Below are 17,458 nucleotides of genomic sequence, written 5' to 3'. Positions count from 1 at the left end.
GGCAAAGCAGTTACAACACAATCGTAGTTATTTACTAGAACATTTAGTGAGAGAAGGTGAAGAAAATCCTTTAAAAAAACTTGAAATTTTGTCGCAATACCCAAAGGGATAAACAGTGGTTAAACAAATGATCAAAACGTCACGCAGAAACAGGTCACGCCGCAAACAACATTTGTTTGAAACTGGCGTCTCCGTCGCGACACAGATGGCTATGTCAAGAAATTTCATAAAAAAAAAGCTCTCTTCATTGAGGGTGATTTTTATTGCGTATATAATGAAAACAATTACAAAATAATAAGCAAATAAATATGATTATTTATTACAGTCTTTTTTTGAGACGATTTACTGATTATCTTTTTTTTATATTAACTTTTACTTTTCCCTTTTATCTAGCAGCTTTGTTTACAGTAATCTGTTGTTTCTAATATTAAGATTGTGTTTGGCAGTTTGATGTGTCTTTGTGTTTTTAAATCGAGACAGCATCGCTAATATTTAAAAACATTAAAAACTAATAACGCAATAAATAAAATTGTTACCAAACTAAGAAGTAGTTTCAAAAACAATTACGTTTCCGATATTACGTCACAAACTATATACTCGTACATATATCATTTATACAATTTCGAAATCTTTTATAGGAAATCCATTAATTTTATACCATACGAATATGGCTTTGATATTAATTTGAATAGGAACCGTTCGACATATTTTGATTTTAGTTGCATGGCGTATTATGCGTTCCATATCCACAATTTTAGATTTTTTTGTTATAGAATAGGAAGGCGGACGATATGGGCCACCTGATGTTAAGTGGTCACCAATGCCCATAGACATTGGTATTGTAAGAAATGTTAACCATCGCTTACATCACCAATGCGTCACCGACCTTGGGAACTAAGATGTTATGTCCCTTGTGCCTGTAATTACACTGGTACACTCACCCTTCAAGCCGGAACACAACAATACCAAGTACTGCTGTTTTGCAGTTTTTATAGAATATCTGATGAGTGGGTCACCAAGCTCACAAAGCATCACAAAGCTCTACCACCAGTACAGATTATCGCATATCCTATGACATGCGGGTTTCTAAGACAAATATAACGATATATCATTTCTCAAAAAATTAAACATGCATAGACTTCAAGCAACAACCCTCTTTTAGCTTTGCCGAAGTCGGATAAAAAGTATATTACCAAAACGTCACATAGATACAGATGACATAACACTAGTTTAGCACATACTTTTAGCAGTGTTGGACACGTCGTTACGAAATATAACGAAAAGGTTTTCTAAGACAATTTTGCTTCACCTACGATTTTTATTACAAGCAATTTCCCGCTGACAGTAGACTATATGGGCGTCTTAAGATAAAATTTCGTATAAAAAGATGTTTTTAAAACGTATAAAATTTGCATTTATTTTTTGAAAGTTATTTTCACTATGTATTTTAACTAATATTTTCTATCTGCCTTTAAGTGGCTTTTATCGAGCTTGGTACATAACTGAAATTCGTCCTCCGGTTCATCTCTGGTCTTTGCCAACCGATGGTAATTTTTTAACATTCATTAATACAATATAGTGCTTCTTAATTTGTTTTTTTGTAGTTACTTTAAAAACATACGCGTCTCTTGTGTTCGTAATTTAAAATTTTCCTGTAAGTATTGTATCAATATATATATATAAAGCAAAGTTCGTTTGGCAATCTGCAGTGAGTGAATAATGCAATAGGGCAAAAGTTTTTACAAAGTTTTTTTTACAATTCTTTCTGTCCGACGGTACTGGCAAGTTTATATGATGAATTCCGTCCGTATGTAAAAATTGTTTGCAACAATTTGAATAGTTAGAATTATAACTTGATGTATTCAAAGTATAAAAATATTTTTTTCTTCGCTTCCAACCCACAATGACCGCAGTTATTCTTTCAGTGCTTTCTAATAATACATTATAATACGATATGAAAATAATCCTTCTTTTAGAAATGAACCACGTACTTTTCAAATTATTTTTCAGAAATATATAATGACCGATAATACTACATTTGAAAACGTAAAAATTAATATGACTTTTGCTTGTGTGTATTATCATAAGCTTGCTCTTATCCTACATACGTGTGTAGGATCAATAGTTTCAGGTGATCTCGATTTCTTGCCATACCTGCTTGGTTACGGCCTTCTTGATATATGATATGTGCAAGAAGGTGTTTTGTTGATTTAATTATTTTTTTAGCCTTCATTTTTGTTACCGTCTCAAGGTCAAATTATTCATTCAATATAGAAACATATTCGCTTATTTATTGACAAAATTCTAGCACTCGTTCAAAAAGAAATATTGACCTGAAAAGAACTCGCGATAAAACTTAATTATGTTTTTAAATGAGGTTAGTAAAATATTATGTATATTTTTAATAAAAACGCCTGGAGACTATCGTTAATATCGCAAGGTGTGCCATCATCTGAAAAGCCGACATCTTATACTTTTCTATTACATCTTCTTTTTATATGAATACGTTTTTATTAGACGTTATAGTGATTTACGGCCTTTCTTTAAACATAAATTTGCAACTGCTTAAAGACTTATTTCCTTTCCGTCATTATTGACGGGACATTCGAAACCAGAGGACATATAATTGCTTATTAGCAAGGCCGTTACTTTACACGTTAACACATCATGTAGTAAGTACATATGTTAAGAAGGTTATTTAAAGAAATACATATATTTATAACTATTTTTGGAATCAGATCATATTTAATAGGAGGACTACATCAAACAAACAGAACACGGAGAACAGTATACGGAGAGATTTTCAGATCTGTCCAGTTATCGGTGAATTCGTGCCAAATCGAAAATAAAACTAATATGAAAGGGACTAGAATTAAATATGGCATTCTACGTCACGTGCCACTAGTACCATTAGCCTCTTTGTCAGTACGTTCGCTAATACCGTTTTCTGTGACCTCTGGGATAGTATTCAATTGAAATGTATCCCGATATTTCGATACACCGTTTCAATATTATCGGAGTCCATTGTGCGTACTCCTCGCACCGCTTACGCCGCATAAATCATTCGAGTAGTCCAATTTGTTGGCTCACAAAGACCTTTTATATTCGTCGATCTTTGAACGTATTCCTAGACTTGAGTAAGATATTTTATAATGTTACGATCGCTTAATTTGGTGATTTAAAAATAAAATTTATTGGTGCCAATATGAGTAGGTCTGAAATTGTAACAGTCTTGCGGCTTTGCTCCGGGCACATTCCACTGAATAGTTTTGCCTTCTTAATTGTTAAGTCGGTGTCATCTGCTTGTGCAGAATACCATAAAAATGAGGATGTATACCATATATTAGCAGAATGTGTCCGAAATGAAGCAGAAAGAAATATTTTATTTATAAGATTTAATATTAATTTATTAGATATAGGAGCTTTTAACAGCATATTAGCCTATCCTGTCTCGGATCAGGCTAGAATGTTATATAGAGTAGTACAAGTAGGATTAAGACATAGAATTATTTAATTTTTGTTATTTATAGGTTGTTTTTGTAAACTGATGTTTAGTCATTTCTATAGGGGTGGCATGATCACTCGGTGATTAAACCCCTCTTAAATAAAGATTAAAAAAAAAATTACATATGTTTCTTTTCTTTTAGTGAAGAACTTTATTACATAAATATTTACATTAGCATTCCATTAATGGTCCCATTAAATGAAATTTAAAAACTTATCGACACTGTTTGACTGATCAGCATTCATGTACCTACTTATGGTGAACCTGATGTACCAGTTAGCATATGGAGATTTTTTTTCTATTTTCGAACTTGCCGTTACTTGATGCTAAATGACATCAATTTGTATGTCATTGAATTAAATCGCATAACAATTAATATATATACAAGTACCACACAGGCAGCTATCTGCCGGGTATTATTTGTTCAATAAGATTCTTTATAATATTTTGTTTGAAAAAATGCGTTCCGATTCATTAAAATCCAGATATTGGAAAAGATCCTCAAAAGTTTTCCTATTCAATTATATTAAAGAACTTATAAATAAAAGAAAAAGTAGTCGTAGGAAATAAGGAATAAAACATACGTCAAAGTATGATATTTTATAGCTTAGATTCCATAGTTTTTAGGACAACGACAATGTATATGTGGGTTGTGGTACATATGATCTAGTGACCACCTTCAGTCTGCTTCTAAATACATAAATTATCTAACTACATAAATACAAGAAAAGCCGAGATGGCCTAGTGGTTAGAACGCGTGAATCTTAACCGATGATCGTGGGTTCAAACCCGGGCAAGCATCACTGAATTTTCATGTGCTTAATTTGTGATTATAATTCATCTCGTGCTTAACGGTGAAGGAAAACACCGTGAGGAAACCTGCATTTTTTTTTTATATTCGCCGGGAGGGCAAATGACTCTACTCCACCTGATGGTAAGTGGTAGTAGAGTCCAAACGCGACGACAGCCAGTACAGACAGGAAAAATGTGCTGCACTAGCCGCCTTCGCCTTGCCGGCCCGCGAGAACCAGCTCGCGTGTACTTAAGAAGGAAGGGGGAAGCAGGAATTAGAGAGAATAATTCCTCAGAGCACTCGCCGTGATACAGTCGATAGAAATATAATATATAGAAAGAATATGATAGAAGGATAGCGCTCAGTGCTGCTATCTCACGACGCAATTGTAAAGGTTCAAGGGTGTTTGTGACCTTTACGTCGCCAATAATGCGTACGGCACGTCGCTGCAACCGGTCCAAGGCCTCAAGTAGGTACTTAGCGGAGCTATCCCAAAGGTGCGGTGTTGTCTAATTTCATTGAAATTATGTCACATGTGTATTCTACCAACCCGTATTGAAGCAGCGTGGTGGAATAAGCTCGAAACCTTCTCCTCAACAAAGGGAGAGGAGGCCTTACACATATGTATTTCTAAATATGAAAGGATCCAATTCCTCTCGACTTGGTATCTCCAATAATTAAATTATGGCTAAGTGTGTCACGTTATATGGACTTCCACACATCCACCCAATATATCAACCCACAATTGCTCAGTAAACAAAACACCGAGTATATTTTAATGGGGTGAATTAATTCCCAGGGTTGTGTTCCGGAGCGAGTGCGTGACCTGTGTGATTTGTCATGGGCTGCTCGTTTCCTTGCGAAAATGTTTTCGGATGCTCCGTTTGCGCCATTGTTTGTTTTCGAAAAGGCTTTGGGGAATTTCATTTAGCTTAGTACGAAATCACGTGAAATCGTTTCGAGGTAACGTATTTGAACATTTTTCGTGTGCTCAAACGGAGACGAGAGAAATTTTTAATGAATTAAATCTATTTATTTTGTAATTTTAGACTAAAAGGGTACACGGCAGCGGTAGTCGTTTATTATCATTGAACGAGTGAAATTGAATAGAACCGAACAGTCTCAACCTTCTATTTCAATTATCTCGATCGAGTTTATTTAAATTGTAACGTGTCATTAAATCTTAATATCTATTCCAATAACAACCCATTATAAGTCCAAAAAAATCCAATACCAAGCGAAAGAATTTTAATTAAATCTTTTGATATTCTGAACAGCATTCGAAATCCAATAAGTTCTAAAGCAGACCCGACTTGGCCGTTACATTTCAAGTCAAATCGCGACGAAGCGATGAAAATGTCAAAGAGTATCATTAAAATGTTCCCGAGGCGAAGTGGAGGTGAAAGAGCCTTATCACGAGGATTCATCACGAAATAGACAGAAATTCTAACGCAAATTCCAACAGAAGTTAGCTCAAGTAAATTTTATGCAAGTGATTTATAAAGAGATGGTTTAACTTCACTTGGTAAAGTGGAGCTGGCGATAAATAAACCTGGGCGTAAGAGCCTCCGTAACTTCTACCCCGGAAATATTTTTTACGACTATAAATATTTTAACTCGGTATTTAGAAATCGTAAACCAAAATTTAACGGTAATTAAAAAACGGTGTTGGAAGGTTCTTTAGAGCGTTATTTATATAACATATATTCTATTTAATTACAATAATAACTTGATACATAAATAGAGCAAGATACTAGGGTAGCATAAAATTTAAAGAAGTTTTTTCTGATTTAGATTTCCCGGAGAGGATGAAAGGATATTTAAATGGGATGACCACGTATCCCCAACATGCCGATAACTCTTTTTGATCCTTCAAACCTAATATGTTACTCACTAATATAAACCAACAGATTGAAAATACGAGGTCAGAATTTGTTATTTACGAATATCGGTTTATCGTAAAATTTAATGTTAAATTTTGTTCCAAAACATGTTATTTTTATGATTTCCATTTTCGTGTTTACTGTTATTTAATAAAATATGTAATTCTCATTACGAATTCATTATCATACTTTTATTAATATTATTTGAATAATGTTCAAATATTATTGTTTTAATAATATGTTTACGTGTCAATGGGTTTAATGGTGATTATCTATTTTATTTGTTGAAAAGATTTACCATACGTTGTTTTTGAAAGATTTCTTCATGCAATGACCGTCATTGCGGCATCGGGTACTATTTTGACGTTATCTTTATATGTATGTAAAAGTCGGTTATTATTATTGATTTTTTCTTTTCTTCACTGTTACCAAACAGCCACATTTTCTTAAGAAAAAAAATACAATAAATAGAAGAAATGGATAATAATTAATCTCGAAATATTCCGACGGCAAACAACGGTTCTAAAATTAAAATTGCCATTTTCCTCAATATCCGATAAATATTTAAAATCTTAACAAAATCAAAAAAGTCCTTGTTAAAAGAAAAATTGGCGCAATAGAAAATTCTCGAAGCCCTTCGAAATACGTTCGAGTTCCTTGTTTCGATAATGAGGTACTTGACGGACCGTAGACAAAGTCGATTAAGGCTCAAAATTAAGGGAGCCGGATAACCTTACCCATAAAAGGCATTTTTTCCTATTCTAATTTGCAAAACATTTTTGGATTAATATAATGAAGCTTATTAATATAGATAAAAATAACGAAAAATAATTATAAAATAGATTAGGTACCTAACACAATGTACTTCATATGTTTTATGCTCATTATATAATAAATGAATAGGGGTAGCGTTAATGATCCAATAAAAATATGTATTTCTAACTTTTTTAATGTCCGAATTACATATACTTCAATGTGATTGGGAGTAGGGTAAATCAACTACCTATAATTGAAAACATTATATATATCGGGGTAGCTATTAAATAAATAACTACCTCGGTTCAACCATGATGTAAAATTAAACAACCGAAAATAATAAAAAAATTGTCTATCCACAGAGGGAAAACATTGGAGTGGTGGCAGACCAACCTTAGTCTTAGAGCCCTAAAGAGACTTAGAAGAGACGTTAGAGAAACCACGAAGTACATCGAAACGGCACTAGTGATAGATAAGGCGATGTTTGACAGAAGAAATGGCAGCACGCGATCTGAAGTGGTCCATGACGCAATACAAGTTGCCAATATAGCTGACCTGGTAAGTAGAAATTATAAAGGCAATATTTTTAAAAATAAATACAGATTTGAAAATCCTAAGTTTCAATCCTTTTAGCAAAAGGTTGGTAACAATTTACCGTGATTTATAAAGGTATTTCTATTACCGTGTTCAATTATAAATTATAAGAAATTATTTATTTAATTTTAGTATTAGTTTAATATAATATATTCTGCCAAATAAATAAAAATATAAATACATAACATATTTCAGTATAACAAATATTCTCACAATATTATCAACACAAACGACACAAACATTACCGATCTCAGCAAAGCCCCTTTTAACAAACACGTATGCAGGCAAGCTGCTTCATACTTCCTAACAAAGAAATCCCATAACGTCAGGGTCCCCTCCGCCACACGCATTTACACAAGTGCCTTTATGGACATGGGTTAACAACCAACATTTGCTTTTGCCGTATCCTGCTATAAATATGACAGCCAAATGATTATTATGGCTCCTTTTGCTATGATAAGATAACTATATACTTTCAACGAATTGACAATTTTAAACATGTTCATTATTTTGCTTATTTTAAGTCTTATTTTAATTTAGTAAATGAGGTGTCCTTAAAATAATTACCATTATATTAGAACCTTGCATCTATAACAATATTGTCTTATGTTTTACAAGCACATCTATGTATAGTACACATATACATAAGTCATTAATCTTTAACGGTTTGGTAAATTAAAGTAAACCAACCCTTTATGCTTCAATATTAGTCAAATGTCACTCAAGGAGAAAGCTTGCTCCATCACGCTGTTCTACAAACTAATTTGACGATCTTTAGTTAAAATTTACGAATTCTGTCCACTTGTTCATAGTGGCTCTGAAGTATAATTTATTCATCAAAAACCGGTACTATTTAAACAATCATTATAAACTATTTAGTATAAAATTTAGCTTCTCATAGAATTTTTACTGTTTTTTTTTTGTTTTTGTTTAAAAATATTATTAATTTATCACATTTTATCTGATTAATCCTCTGGACACATAGATTTTCGATCGATAATGATTACTCATAATGTAATTTTTAAATAAGTATAACGACATTTTTAAATTTATATTGTAATACCGTCCTTATATTTAAAATTTCAATCTCTCCGAATAAACAACCCAAAAATTTTGTAATGAATAAAATTATAATCGTCGAACGATTACTCGATTCAAATCTATGAATAATTGATCAAAACGTTACCCGAGAGGAATTCGCGGAGGTTTTAAAAGAGATGCGAATCCGCATTTGCGATTCCAATGGCGAAAAATTCTCTCTAGAAATTTGATGCGGGCTCCGCAAACTTCGTTCTTAGTATCGTACGTACGCTAACGAGCAAGAAAGTTCATGCATTAGTGGTACATTATCTGCTTGAAATTTGAAATGCTTCAGCCGACTTATCGTCAGAACTTCATAAGTTTAATGGAGGGTTTACACGTGTTCTTGTTAAGAAAGTGCACGTAGGAGACGAAGCTGAAGCGTGTGCTAACTTAGGACGAACTACCTATGACTGAAACTTCGAGCCCATCTCACACATAGGAGTTTTTTAATATCTCCTAGGAATATATTCAATACTAGAATAAACAATATATGTATTCAATATCTAGAACATTATATATTTGTTTTTTTTTTTTTTATATTAATAAAATCGTCTTATTGTTATTTGAGCTTGAAATATATTATATCATGTCCGTTATAAACGCCTTTAGAAAGGACAGATAAACAGAAGCAAACATTTCCAAGACTTTTACTTTAAGATATATATATAATAATAATGACAACAGTTAATATATTCAAATAAACATTATATTTATGTATGGTAACACTCAATCTTTCATTGACATTTAATTATTTAAATATTGTGTCAACACGTTTGATGGATTTTCTCATATACTGTTTTATATACTGTTAGCTTTAACGTCATCTTTTTCCACAGTATTTTCGCACACTGAATACCCGAGTATCTCTGGTCTACATCGAATCGTGGCAGAGCGCGGACCAGGCGGACATCGACAGGAAGCAGGACATCACTCGCGCCATCCAAAAGTTTAGCGACTACAGTGCTAGAAAACTGTTCAAGATCGAGAAGGATACGACTCAACTCTTATCGTTAGTACCACTCTTTATATATACATTTATTTTCTAGACTACCTTCTTTTAAATTCATCCGCTCTCGTATTGATATAGGAATCAGTTTTAAGCACTCATTTCATCGTTTGCAGACCAATTCTTCCTTATAGCACATTGTAAATTAACTTCAATTATTGAATCAATTGGCATTTTTACTATGAGTCCGTATTAGATATTACTCGGTTATATAGGTTTAGGTTAAAAGACATTTATTCTCAAAAAAGACATAAGTTACTGGTGGTAGAGCTTTGTGCAAGCTCGTCTGGGTAGGTACCACCTACTCATCAGATATTCTACCGCAAAATATCAGTACAAGGTATTGTTGTATTCCGGTTTGAAGGGTGAGTGAGCCAGTGTAATTACAGGCACAAGGGACATAACACCTTCGTTCCCAAGGTTGGTGGCGCATTGGTGATGTAAGCGATGGTTAACATTTTTTTAAAAGGCCAATGTCTATGGTCGTTGGTGACCACTTACCATCAGGTAGCTCATATGCTCATCCGCTTTCCTTTTCTATAAAAAAATCGCTTACATGAGAATACACATATATATAGTAATATAACATTAATATTCGTCTTTAGTAGTTGCCCACTTAACGCATTGGCTTATTTTGTTTATTTCTTAATTTAGTTATTTTTTCTTATTTTTTTATGTGAATGTTCTATCATATGTTTGGTCTTAAATGCTCCTTCATATGTAAGGGTTTTTGTACCATATTTTGATAAAACTTATTAACAAATGTTCCCTAAATATATTTTTGGGTAACATTCTAATTGTACGCAAAGTAGGTATTATAAAAATAATAGCAATGAGTATTATTTCATTGACTTAAAAGCCCAGAAGTATACATTAATAAGGTACAGAGAAACTAATTGATAAGTTGAAATCAGGTTGTATATGAGATCCATTAATTTAATATATAGTCTATATGTTACTTACGGCTGTATAACCTAAATCCAAATGACAGAAAATCTACACCAAAGGCACGGTCAACACGTCTGTGCAGATACGATTAACGGAAGAAAACGAATAATAATCTAAAACTTATAAAATTATTAACAATACAAAATCAAATAAAACCAAGAAGTACTTAAGTCTCATGGCTCATTAGAAAGCAGATTATAATGACAATGAGAACCTTGATAAGTACTCTTCAAATTACCAAGACAACAGAGATCTATCTCAGTGTCCGCTTATTTTAATTATACCTCTCCTAATTTCTATACGGGGGCTCAGCGCTTAAATCTGCTTACTCGCTAAATAATGTGTTAATTATAATCTTACAAATGCTAGACTTAACTTGTATTATGGTATCATAAGATTTATGCAATTGTGGATTACATTACAATAATGATAAATAAATTATTTTTAATACATGTGACAGCGATAATAGGCTTTATTACGTTATAATAGGTTTGATTTTTAAATAAGAAATGTTCTTCACGATTTCGGCTATAAATGCCGATAACAGTTACCGGGCCGGACGTCCCGTAATAATTTGCCCGTCGGCTCTTAACATTGACGTGACAGAAATTCACGTGTTTGAATTTTTTTCATGCTTATATAATTATATGCATGTCTGTATTATCAATCGCTAAAACCTTGTTTTTTCCTCAAAAACAAATTACCATTTATTACTACTTTTAACGAGTGAATCTCTTATTTTTTTTCTCGACCTTTTGAGTCATTAATAGGTAATCTAATAATGAGTAAAGTCAACAAAGAATTGAATATTGTATCAAACATGACGCGTTCTAATGAAATTCAATTTTAATTAGTAAAATAAAGATATTTTTCTTAACATATTAATAATATATAGCAACGAAGTATTATATTGAGCGGCAAAGCGTCGTTTGCCGTCACGGCATACGATTCAACCTTTCCCAAGGCGCGCCAATGATGTTTCTTAACAAAACTTAAAAACAAATGAAAAACACTATTCGGAATAGCAAAAAATAATTAAAAATGAGTTAAGCCTCAGGAAAAAAGATGGTTTCGATATCAAAAGAAACCATGTAAAAATATAATTTTATTGCCTTATATTGTACAAAATGAAACATCAAAAATAACAATATTATATATATCGTCATGTAAATAACATTCCACAGTCTACATCAATTTGTACATGAACAAATATGAGAATGTAATGAAAACATTCGATATTACGCTGTACAAAATAGATAACAATATTTTTCATATAGAAAGATGAGTGCCGAGGTACTTTATTGTTGGAATATACACGTCAATTTCAAGAACGCTTCGTCAATCGTAACTAGGGCTGGCAACTACGTTTTGAATCGGCTCTGGGATTGAAGGGTGCATCTTAGGGCTTCGTATTCGTATTGAACAAATTCAGACGATCTAATTAATTAATATGTCATAAGTATGAAATAGTTCTACATAAGTATGAATTATTCTGGAATATATATGTAGAATCGAGTTTTGCGTTTAATTAACATGCTGAAGAAAATTCAAAATTTCTACTAAGATTATAAGTTACTTGTGGTAGAGCTTTGTGCAAACTCGTCTGGGAAAATACAAACCACTCATCAGGTAATCTACCGCAAAAGAGTAGTACTTGTTATTGTATTATTTCAGTGTGAAAGCTGTGTGACCTAGTGTACACAGGCACGAGGAACATACACCTTAGCTCCCATTGTTGGTGGCCCATGGGACTATCCGATTCTATAAAAATATATTTTAATATACTTTCATTTTCAATAATATGTTATAATAGTTTTCTCAACTGGATAATCGGTCAGTGATGATATCGTTTTGCTATTAGACTATCGTAGACAGACGGTATCTCACGCTCACTTCGTGAGAACACCATAAAACTCTTACTACTAGAGAGACTTATACGAACTCCGCTATCATTGCTCATTTGTATAAGAATATATTGCAAGTACATTTAAAGATAAAAAGAAATAATAATAAAATAATAATTCCACATATACTCGATGAGGTTATAAGACGGAGACAGCTCAGGAGAGCTCAATAGAAGTTGAATGACATGTCTGGCTGCACTCATACCCCTAACGAGCTCGGAAGCCGTAGAAAGAAAAGGACAATTAGTATTAGCAGTTGTAATAAGTAACATATCAATTGAATGATTGGAGAAAAATGGAAATATATTTTCGGTTAATTTTAACTTTTTAAATTGGAACTATTTTTGGGTTCCACCAACCCGCATTGAAGCAGCGTGGTGGAACAAGCTCCATACCTTGTCAAAAAAGGGAGAGGAGGCCTTAACCCAGCAGTGGGACATTCACAGGCTTTTACTACAGACTTTTACTTACTACAGACTTTACTTTAGACTTTAATACAGACTTTTATTTTTGGGTCATTAGTGAAATAGGTATTCTAAATCTAAACATTGTTGTAACACTACTTATCACGCATTATAGTTCTCCCTTTCCAGCATATGATGTCTCTGTCTGTCTCAGATGTAGTATACAATATTTTTTCATCGTCATCGTCATACCAATATTTATTTATGTATATATTTGGGGTTGGCGCAATTTGTTTCAAGCAACTGCAAGATAAATGGTTTGACGAAATTTTACTGCCGTCCGACTCCCTGACACCAACCCCCTTTGGGAATACTTTTGTTTTTTCCTGTTTTGTTCTGTTTTTATTTCCCCACAACTATAAGGATTACTGACACGCTAAGTGCGGAAGCTATTGACAGATGTGCTTTATATAAAATAAACCCTTAGGAGGCTCTATTAAGCTCTATCGGAACTATTATTATTAATAATAAGACAAATTTTAAATATTTAATTAAATTACTCATAAAATCTTTCTTAATAGTTCTATAACATTACATTGTACTTCACTATTATATATTGCGAAACATTTATCAAAACAATATAAAAAATTAGAGCTTTTTTTATTCAAGATTATATTAATCAAACGATGGCAGCCCTAGCAACAGAACAATTTTTTTGTTGCACTGTGGCCGACATAACCCAAATTTGTCAGTTTTGTGAGCCTGTCTAGGTCTGGGTTAAGAACCTATCAAATAACGTTACATTAATCCAACATTGTATATTTCTTTAGACGCAATATATAAGTTTTTGTAAGAATCTTTTAATATTGCTCGCTATATATTACTCGAGTTTGGGTATTTATAATATGGGCAATATAATATATAATAATTTGTTATCCTTTGTTGACGGAATTATTGGTGAAATGCTCTTTATTTATTGTATATTATTAGGTTCGAAGTTTTTTTATCAAATATAATTACGCAAATAAAACTGGTATACAAATATTTTTCGTCGAATGTTTTATTTTTATTTCTAATTGTTTCTAAATTATCTTGAATATTTATAGTAAACTCTAAACTACCTTTATTTTTTTTTATTTATTATACTTTATAAATCAACATTTCTATTAACTTTCAGCCTTACTTATGAATATTTTTTATCGAGTTTCTTTAAACACTACTTCTCTCTTTCTATCATCATTGATTGGGTATTGGAAAGAAAAAGACATGACACTGTTTATAACTTCATCTTTGTAATTAAATTATAACTAAACTAAAGTAAATTTTCAGAGGTTTGACGTTCCCGGGTGGTGAATCCGGGATTTCGGTGCCAGACACAATGTGCACGCCGAAGTCCGTTGGTATCTCCGTAGACACGAACACCTACGAACCTCATCTACTGGCTGGCACGATGGCACACATGATCGGTCATAATATTGGTAAGATCCTCAACAACTGCTCTTTAACCATCAACTAGCCATTTTATTAACAGAATTTCCGTTTGATATTGTACTATTTTTAAGTCGTTTCAAGGATTTATTAAATTTGATGTTTTTTTTGTTTTTCTTTTTAAATTACACATTTGTCAAAGGCCATTTGTCATTTCATCTAACATTACGTACCCACCAAATAAATATAAAGTTTTCTTATACTCTTACCATAACTGATTCTTATAACAGGCCTTAGTCTTCATTTATTATATAATATCCACGCTGAATCATTTATATAAATATTGTTAAATTAACCCACTTTAAAATTAATATTTTTTCATAAAAGGGCAAAATAAGACAAAGTAATTGGAACGACCTACCTCGTTATATCCAATCGTGTAACCAATTTATTTACATTCTAAATTGTTGAAGTATATTATCAAATAAATATAATATTTATATTAATTTGAGAGAAATCTTTTGTTACTGAATTCAAATATTTTTTTTTAAGAAGGCACACCTTCGTCAATTATAGACATTGGCAAAGCTAACGTATAGACCATGCCTTAGATATTATGGCCATTCTGCTGGTTCACAATATTTGTGCTAGTTGATTACAACCACACAACATTAGTTTTGCAGTAAGGTAACTACGTAGATAGTGGTAAAACCCACTCAAACGGGCCTGCAGAAAAGATCGTTACTTTTATTTTAAAGAACAAGTATTTTTTACTTGATTCCAATCCTTGGATAAAATCAGGATCATATCAACTTTAGTTTTTCTTCTTCGGCTAAATATAAATTGGCATATATTATTTAACCTTTTTATTACTTAAGGTATGGGTCACGACGACGGCCGAGAAAACTGCTTCTGCAGGGATTGGCACGGGTGCATAATGGCGCAGTCCATTGTTGGACTAGAAAACGTTCAGCCCTACAAGTTCTCCGAGTGCTCAAAGAATGATTACATCAACGAGTTGCGTATTGGACAGGGATTGTGTTTGCTCAATAAACCAAATGAGGTAAGGTCATTATTTAATTTATCGGTTGAACGAATTATATGATTGATAGAATGAATGACATAGAATCAGATTTACTAGAAGAAAGCGGTTTAGTTTTCTTATTAAAAAGAGAGAGATTAAACGGCAAAATAATACAAAATGCTACTTTATTTGATTTAAATATATATATTTTAGTTATATGAATAAACCAATAAATAAATAAAAAGCGAGAAAAATGTTACCAATATTTAACAATTCAATTTAATTTGCTTTTGTCACTATATTAAAAAAAAAGGCTATAAAAGTCACCCGAGGTGGGCTCTTTGATATGCAATAGGGTAATTGCAGCCTTCTAACTCTTATTATGGAATATCATTATAATCCTTATATAAACTATCAATATGATCTGATGAAGTAAGGAGTAATTCCCTTTACTGTTGGATTTAATTTATCACCAAGATGACTATGTCATGTGTTTATATGTTTTATTGCTATTAGAAAATATTTAGTTTTTACTTGAAACCAAGAAAATTGTTACAACTAATGTTTTTTTGTCATCAGCATCGTTAAATTAACAGACAACTGTACCTTATAATATAGTATATAATAACTTGATTAACAAGTAATAGACGCACAGTTGCACCAGCATTAGGGCCCACCATTAGGGTCACCTAGTTCTAATTTTATTAAAGTTATTTTATTGCACTCGCGTTATTCTCGTCACAAATTGCATCGTAAAATCCATTAAAGGTGTATGAAGCCTGTATAAAGTCCATGGCAATATCAAAAGGCATCTCATTGTTTGAGGGGCGAATAGAAATTTTCACGTTATGCATTCTTGGCACTGGCAAAATTCCTGTTAACGAAGTAAAGTATGCCAACAGCTTACCGGTTTAAATGAAGTTTGGGTGTATTACTGAGCTCATGAGACTCATTTTAGTCAATTTCATCTTATAAGCTCGGAGTTAGTTGGAATTTATAAAAAGTTCGAAACAAGAATTGATTTATTGACGGGTTTTTAAATTCTATATTTTGTATTGTGTACCAAACTACGGGTTTTATGTAGATTTATCTAGATATTTTGATATATTCACTAATATATAAATAACTTTTTATTGTATGTTTTGCTTTTTTTATGCTTTAAAAAGTAATTAAGTTCCCTCTTAATAAATAAAGTTGCAACAGTTTATTTTGATGTTTTTTTTAAATTAAATATTTCAACTATTTGTTTTTATAGTATAATAATATACAAGACTTCTTTAACGTGTTCTCTGAACCATCAATGATTGATCGTAGTCGTTAATTTAAAACGCTTTTAAAAGTAACAAGGAATTTCGGAAAGGCTTAACTAAAATATATAGAAACCATTCAGATCTCGCATTTAACCTTCAATTCAATAAACTTCTAGAAACACAGTTATAATTGGTACAAGCTCGGAAGTTACTCGACACCTCCATAAAACCACAATCCGAGAAGTTCAACCGGCTCGAACAACACAACTTTTCAACTCCGACGTCATTCGCACTCCACTCCAGCTATTAACACGGCGGGCATTCGAATGCAAAACAGATTTCTACGTCGAAAATTAATCAGCGGGGTCGCATTGTTTGTCATCTCTTCTCGGGTTCCACTCCTTTAATAAAAGTTATGGTAATACAGCCCTCCCACGGAATTATCTCTTCGTTTGCGAATATATAATAACAGGGCGCGGGCCGGGCACAGTTCCTATTGGAATAAATTTACATAGCAGCCAACGATAACGGCCGCAACTCCCGCATCGTTTTGAAACGTTTACATATTTATCGGATGATCGTGGACTTCCTTTTCACCTTCGATTGTTTTGTATTAAGAGTAAGAATTTAGGTCAGCGTGCCATTTCTATTTGGTGTTTGCCTGAACCTTTCACGTCTATCTCGTGATTACATTATCAGAATAAAACTGACTGTATTTAGTAACATACAAATTTTGATAACTGCTGGAACATATAGCGATCGTATGATTGAAAGCTTTGGCCTCAAATATATATATTATATTATATTATATTATATTAATTCATATTAAAAGATAAACTTTCAACCCCTTCAGCTAGAAAAGGTATATTTCATAGTTTCT

General features: G+C 32.4%; 1 protein-coding gene across 11 annotated transcripts in view; it reads left to right on the top strand.

Annotated features, from left to right (window-relative positions):
- The window catches only part of LOC126769939 (disintegrin and metalloproteinase domain-containing protein 23), a 533,325-nt gene that overhangs the window by 485,110 nt on the left and 30,757 nt on the right, over positions 1-17,458 (top strand). For all 11 annotated transcript variants that reach the window (XM_050488959.1, XM_050488967.1, XM_050488957.1 and 8 more), the window contains 4 exons: positions 7,300-7,495; positions 9,451-9,623; positions 14,206-14,354; positions 15,183-15,367. In XM_050488959.1, the coding sequence (XP_050344916.1) occupies positions 7,300-7,495; positions 9,451-9,623; positions 14,206-14,354; positions 15,183-15,367 (703 nt within the window). The remainder of the gene's footprint in view (positions 1-7,299; positions 7,496-9,450; positions 9,624-14,205; positions 14,355-15,182; positions 15,368-17,458) is intronic.

Source organism: Nymphalis io, chromosome 8, assembly GCF_905147045.1.
Source record: "Nymphalis io chromosome 8, ilAglIoxx1.1, whole genome shotgun sequence".
Taxonomy (NCBI): domain Eukaryota; kingdom Metazoa; phylum Arthropoda; class Insecta; order Lepidoptera; family Nymphalidae; genus Nymphalis; species Nymphalis io.
Note: the sequence above shows the minus strand (reverse complement) of the source record. Positions and strands in the feature narration are given on the sequence as shown.